The following is a 7,500-nucleotide window of genomic DNA, read 5'->3' as shown; positions in this document are numbered from 1 at the left end:
TCACCACTCCACTCCACTGAACCACTCCACTGAACCTCACCACTCCACTGAACCTCACCACTCCACTGAACCTCACCACTCCACTGAACCTCACCACTCCACTGAACCTCAACACTCCACCTCACCACTCCACTCCACTGAACCACTCCACTGAACCTCACCACTGAACCATGCCACCTCACCACTCCACTGAACCTCACCACTCCAACTCACCACTCCACCTCACCACTCCACTGAACCACCTCACCACTGAACCTCACCACTCCACTGAACCTCAACACTCCACCTCACCACTCCACTCCACCTCACCACTCCACCTCACCACTCCACTGAACCACCTCACCACTCCACTGAACCACTCAACCTCACCACTCCACCTCACCACTCCACCTCACCACTCCACCTCACCACTCCACCTCACCACTCCACTGAACCACTCCACTGAACCACTCAACCTCACCACTCCACTGAACCTCACCACTCCACTCCACTGAACCACTCCACTGAACCACCTCACCACTGAACCTCACCACTGAACCATGCCACCTCACCACTCCACTGAACCTCACCACTCCACTCAACCTCACCACTCCACTGAACCTCACCACTCCACTCAACCTCACCACTCCACTGAACCTCACCACTGAACCACCTCACCACACTCCGCCTGACCACTGAACCACACTCATGTTTGGCCCGGTTGTCGGTACGATTCCCTCGGTGTCTGACGGCCGTCTGATTGTTGATTGTTTACCTGTTGACTTTGGCGGCCGTGGAGGCGTGAGGCCTGAACGTCCTGTGTTCCTGTGGTGGAGAGAGAACATCTAGAAAATATCCAGAACCGGGACAAATCAAGAAGACGGGGGAGTCGTGGTTACGTAGTTAACGTAGACCTGGTGAAACCCTCGGGCTCAGTCTTCACTGAATGTTTATATGTTCATATTGAGCCACGGTGTGGATCTCTACCGCTAACGACCTTGTTGCTACGACTACATCCTCCCGTCACGTGATTTAAAATGGTGACATAAAGGCCCGAGCAGCTCCTTTTCCCCCACTCCTGACCTGAGCGGCGTCTCCACGGGTCCTCTGCTCGCCGCCGCCGCCCTGCTGGAGCTCATGTGTCGCTGTGGGAAACGTCTCTGTGCCTGCAGGGCAGTTCCAGGCCGGGCAGTTCCAGCCGGCCATCCGGGTGGCCGACCTGCTGCAGCACATCACGCAGATGAAGTGTGGACAAGGCTACGGCTTCAAGGAGGAGTACGAGGTGAGCGCACACACACACACACACACACACACACACACACACACACACACACACACACACACACACACACACACACACACACACACAGAACAATCTATAGAGTTTGGTCTGGATCTGTGCCTGGACGTTACAAGCAGAGGTCAAACCACCGTGACCCCGGATCATTTCTATAAAAACACACCTGCTGCTGAAACCAGGGATTTTCATCCTTTGCTAAAAAAAAAAAGAAAAAGAGAAAGAAAAGCAGTAAAGTCATTCTTGTTCTGCAGCTGCGATCCTGAACGGATTTAATTGGCTGTCGGCTTCGTGTTTCCAGCCTTTTGAAAAGCGTTTTTCTTAACCTTCCTCAATATTTGATGGCGACGCCGTCCAGAGAGACCAGAACCACCAGTACCAGTCCTGGTACCAGTACCAGTCCTGGTACCAGGTTTCACTGGGGGATCACGTTACCTTCCACCCACTCCTCAATTATTGACCAGAAAATTGGAGAACGAACCTTTTTGTGTCTCGTGCTTTCTGTTTTCCACACTTTCATCCTCCTCCTGTGTATTTCTGCTCCAGTATTTCTCCAAAGTTTTCTGCTTTTTCAACCCAGGAACTGGTCTGATTGAACAGGAATACGTTCCTGGACCAGGATTGAACTTTTCTCTGTCATCTCCAAGAAAACATAGTTGTTTTATTATTAATAACACATTTGTTAGGAGCAGCAGACACAACAGATCGGATGTTTTTTGACATTTCACTGTATTTTGCACCTGAAGGTTTCATTTAAATGACTTCATATTGAGTTGTTTTCCATATTAATCTCTTCTTCCTCAGGCTGTCCGCCGGCTGAACCCAGGAAAACACCTTGTATATATTGTGTACTTGCACTATAGACGCTGGTCTACCTATATTTATCTTGTGTCTTTTATGAGCCTTAATGTCCTGTATTATTATTAATATTGTAATATAGTGCGCTATTTTCTTTATCTGAGTTTTTCTAAATGTAAATATTTTATTGTTTCGGGGAGGAACGTTGAACATTTCCCTGCACATTATGCTGTGTATGATCGTCTTAACTCGATTATGTTTTCATAGCAGCACCACAACAAAGAAAAGCTTTAGTATTGAGATCTGCACTGCGGTGTTTCACCGTGTCAGACACTCCGGAGCTGAAGTGAATCCAGACTCTTCCAGTGACACACTGAAACGACGAGCAGGAATTATAAACGAACCTGAGAAACGATCTGAACGAGTTTGACGCCAGCAGCACTTTGGAGAAGTTCTCCAAACGTTCCGTCCTCATCAACTCTGCCGCGGCGTAAACTGACGACTTCTCACGACATCTTCACTTGAGAACATTGTCGGTTCTTTAAAACGAGACGTTAAAGTCCCAGTGAAATGAAGGTTCCACCTCCAGAACACTCTGGTGTCTCTTCTAGAACATTTTCCTGCTAACTGGCTGAAGGTCAAATGTTAAAACACGACAATCTGAGAGAAAATAGCCGATAAACGGCGCTATTTCCTCTGCTGGGCGGAGCTTCTGACAATAACAGAGTGACATCACGAGTTGTGCACACGCCCAAGTTGTGTTTACATTATGGAGGATCAGAGTTTTGACCACGAAGAGGCTGAATTGAACCAGATTTCATCATCATGGTCATTTCAAACCCAGTGATTGATGAAGAAGACACAGAAGGTGGTTCTGCCATCGGTGACCCTGCCCAAGCTAGCGGCTCCCGCTAGCTGCGCAAGCTAGCCGCTCCCGCTGCCCTCCTCCTTTCCTCCTCTCTGGTCTCTTCCAGGCTCAATCTTTCATCAAGGCTCATAAAACGCCGACTATAACTTCAAAACACTGTAAAAACTTGGATATTTAAGAGGAAACAAGCCGATATAAACACAACAGATCGAGATCTGCACAACTCGAGATGTCACACATAGGCTCCGCCCACGAAGAAGAAGGATTCCCCCGATTTCGTCGGCTGGAGATTCAAAATTCAAATAACTTTGTTATGCGACAACAGTGGAGGGGCAGAGTCGGAGGAACCTTACAAGTAGAACCACAACTATCGTTTTTTGCAAAGTAGTGTTTTACATTTCACCGGGACTTTAAAACATCCGTACGGTGGCCTGGAAGTGACAAACACTGCAGACTCAGAAAACACTACCAGATAGACAAAAACACCACCAATACAGAAAACACTTGTAAATCCTCTCCGGTTCTAATCGTTCTACGTTCTCTTTCTTTCCTTCCACCTTTGTTTCAATCTATTTCCCCTCCTTTCCACTGCCTGTCCTTCCTTCTGTGTTGCTCCCTCTTTAAACAACCATTGCACATGTTTTCCCCGTCGCCTCCCTATCGTAGCGTTTCAGAGCTCCGTTTATCACAGAGATCCATTTATCATCAGCGTGAGCTGATTTCCCTCCCCGATCTTCATCCCGTCTCCTTCACTCTTTCGCTGAGACGCTACGTCTTCCCGTCTTCTCTGCGTTCCTTTTTCATTTGCTCTGTTTGCCGAGGATAAATCTTTCCAGAAGGCGCGGGGTGGACGATTTTTCTCCATCTCTTTCAACCTCCAGAAGAATGCGTATTCTTTTATCACTGACTCTGCATGAAGATTGTCCCTCCGTGACACCGTACGTTATATTTTCATTTGCTCGCTGTCGTTCCGGTTTAAAACCCAGCGACACGTTTCAGGGGAGAGCAAATGTGATTTATTCTTGTGTGCGAGAAGGAAACAGAGGGGCTTTATTTATAGAGCAGCTTGCAGTCGCCTGTCACGGTGGAAAGCGATGGGCTGGGCGGCGCGGAGGTCAGAGGTCACGCTGCTGCATCCACACCGGCCTCTGATCAGCCGGCCTCCCGGACACACTCACCTTCTTCCCTCTCACTCATTTCCTGGACATTTTCCTCTCATTCCGAGTCAAACTCGTCTCCCCAGCAGTCGTTTCAGTGAAGCTTTGTCTTTATTCAGCCTCAGAAACGTCTTCATCATGTCAGCGACACGTTGGTGGGTTTTCTTAACTTTCACATCTTTCACTTGTGAGGAAACTTGTTCTATATTCTATTTAAAGACCCATTAACAGTTTATTTTATTTTATTTTATTTTATTTTGTTTTGTTTTGTTTTGTTTTGTTTTGTTTTGTTTTGTTTTGTTTTGTTTTGTTTTGTTTTGTTTTGTTTTGTTTTGTTTTGTTTTGTTTTGTTTTGTTTTGTTTTGTTTTATTTTATTTTATTTTATTTTATTTTATTTTATTTTATTTTATTTTGTTTTGTTTTGTTTTGTTTTGTTTTGTTTTGTTTTGTTTTGTTTTATTTTATTTTATTTTATTTTAATTAAAAAAAATTGACATATAAGGTAATTTATTTAATTTAATTTAATACTATTTTTTTTTTACATATAATGTATTTAATTAAATTAAATTAAATTATATTGTTTTTACTTATGGGGTCATTTATTTAACTTAATTGTAATAATTGATCGGAGGAGTTGTACCTGCTCTGCTGGTGAAGGTAGTTTAAATGAGCAGATGATCTCTTCCTGCACCAGGAGGAGTCAGAAGAAGATGGATTCGGGGTTCGATTCCTCTCGTTTGCTGATAGATTGCAGCCTGGACTCGCCCTCCGTGTTCAATCGCTTCATTTAACCAGTAGCTATTGAGACTTTCCATACGAAGTGAGCAAGACGAGGCTTATAAACCTCGTCCAGCTTCCCCCCGAGCAGCTTTTACCTCGACCCAGAGACGTCAACGTGATCTATATAATCTGAGCGTCTCGCTATTAAACATGCGTGAGTATTATTAGATTACTGTCTTCCACCCAGCAGGATTATCAGTGATCCTCCGTCAGTTTGTCTGTCGACCGTCAAACCTCCGTATGGCGTCTTTCCTCCGCACTGCCTGTGATGTAACGTCGGGTTGTACCCCCCCCCCCCCTCCCTCCACCCCCTGCTCCCCCCCCCCATGTTGATCATCAACATTTGTTGAAGTAAAACTGAACATCGACTTGAGGTGCTAAAATTGTGACTTATTTACTCGGTCCCCACAACAGCAGTACAAAACATTAACACACACACGCACACGCATGCGTGTGTGTGTCTGTGTGTGTGTGTTGCTGTGTGTGTGTGTGTGTGTGTGTTGCTGTGTGTGTGTGTTGCTGTGTGTGTGTGTGTGTCTGTATGTGTGTGTGTGTCTGTGTCTGTGTGTATGTGTGTGTCTGTGTGTGTCTGTGTTGCTGTGTTGCTGTGTGTGTGTGTGTGTGTGTGTGTGTGTGTGTGTGTGTGTGTGTGTGTGTGTGTGTGTGTGTAGGTCATATCATTGTCTGAAAGTAAAAGCTGTTGTCTGGTCCCGTTAAGCTGTTAATGGGCCGGACCAGGACCCCCTGCGGGGGAGGGGTGAGTGTGACCTGGGTGTTAAAGGGTTCTTCTGAACTTGTCCATCTGGTGACCAGTGTGGGTTGGGGTTTGGTCTTGGCTCAGGACGGGCTGGTGAGTGATGTCAGACACACACACACACACACACACACACACACACACACACACACACACACGACCTGCAGACAAACCGCGAGGCACGCTGGCGGTTTCCACGACTTGCGATGGCGGCGTGCCTGGACACACCGGCCCGCCTCCCAGCAGGGGGCGGGACGCTCTGGCTCCTCCCACTTTCAGACCAACGACAACCAAACCTAAAGTCTTTCTCCTTTTCCCGATTGTAACTTGAGTGTCAGGATTTTAAAAAAAAAAAAACCTTCTGGCGCTCCTCTCTGGTTTGTTTTAAAGTCCCAGTGAAATGTAACACACTACGATAGTTGTGGTTCTACTTGTAAGGTTCCTCCGACTCTGCCCCACCACTGTTGTCGCATAACAAAGTTATTTGAATTTTGAATCTCCAGCCGAGGAAGTCGGGGGAATCCTTCTTCGTGGGCCATTGTGGGCGGAGCCTATGTGTGACATCACGAGTTGTGCAGATCTCGATCTGTTGTGTTTATATCGGCTTGTTTCCTCTTAAATATCAAGTTTTTACAGTGTTTTGAAGTTCTAGTCGGCGTTTTATGAGCCTTGATGAAAGATTGAGCCTGGAAGAGACCAGAGAGGAGGAAAGGAGCACGGGCCGCTACCGGCTAGTGGGAGCCGCTAGCAGCTAGCTCGGGCGGCTAGTAGACGATCCAGTAACACCTGGACTCGTCTCCGGTGATTCAGTCTTCTAGCTCTTGGACGTGTTGGATCCAGGAAGCCGGTCGTTCTGCCAAAAGTCAGGAGCCTCAAAGCCTCAAAGGTGAAAAGTGGCGGCTGCTGAGGCGAGGAGACGAGGACGAATGGAGGACGAAGCGTCTTCTGCTTCCTCAAACATGTTCCAGACGGGGTCACCGATGGCAGAACCACCTTCTGTGTCTTCTTCATCAATCACTGGGTTTGAAATGACCACGATGATGAAATCTGGTTCAATTCAGCCTCTTGGTGGTCAAAACTCTGATCCTCCATCATGTAAACACAACTTGGGCGTGTGCACAACTCGTGATGTCACTCTGTTATTGTCAGAAGCTCCGCCCAGCAGAGGAAATAGCGCCGTTTATCGGCTATTTTCTCTCAGATTGTCGTGTTTTAACATTTGACCTTCAGCCAGTTAGCAGGAAAACGTTCTAGAAGAGACACCAGAGAGTTCTGGAGGTGGAACCTTCATTTCACTAGGACTTTAAACTCTGAGTTGCACCTGCAGCAGGTTTCAGTCTGCCAGTAGAGGCTGGAAGGCGTTTTGGCTTTGGCCGCCGCCCCGACGGTCTCTTGATGAGCAAAGTGTCTCCGACTTGGCGGCGAGTCTCTGACCGGCCGGTCGCCTGGCCGAGGAGCAGCGACCCAGTTGGAACCGATGCGTCTGCGCCTCCGGGGATTTCTGCCACTTAAAAGAAACAAGAAAGAAACTTTTATTGAGCATCTGTGAGTCCGATAACGAGGGAGGCTGTTTTATTCATCCCTCTCAGTGAGTTTTCCTCCAGCTGCCTTACCTTCCGTGGTAAAGTTCAGCACAAAGCGTCACTCCGTCGCTGCTCATTCATATTCATGTTCCTGTTTCTACTTCTGTCAGCGCAGCAGCCGCAGGCGCCATGTGTACATGCATATTTCTGTTTAGGCCTCCATATGAAACTATTCCTGTGTCCGTGTGTGTGTGTGTGTGTGTGTGTGTGTGTGTGTGTGTGTGTGTGTGTGTGTGTGTGTGTCCGTGTGTGTGTCCGTGTGTGTGTGTGTGTGTGTGTGTGT

At 47.3% G+C, this 7,500-nt stretch overlaps 1 protein-coding gene across 1 annotated transcript in view; it reads left to right on the top strand.

Annotated features, from left to right (window-relative positions):
• ptprt (protein tyrosine phosphatase receptor type T) overlaps positions 1–7,500 on the top strand; it is a gene marked incomplete at both ends in the record, with an annotated part of 294,857 nt that overhangs the window by 233,135 nt on the left and 54,222 nt on the right. The window contains 1 exon segment of the mRNA XM_080495323.1: positions 1,152–1,261. Coding sequence (XP_080351449.1) covers positions 1,152–1,261 — 110 coding nt within the window.

Source organism: Blennius ocellaris, assembly GCF_963422515.1.
Source record: "Blennius ocellaris genome assembly, chromosome: 4".
NCBI lineage: Eukaryota > Metazoa > Chordata > Actinopteri > Blenniiformes > Blenniidae > Blennius > Blennius ocellaris.
The sequence above is the reverse complement of the archived record's forward strand: the minus strand, read 5'-3'. Positions and strand labels throughout refer to the sequence as shown.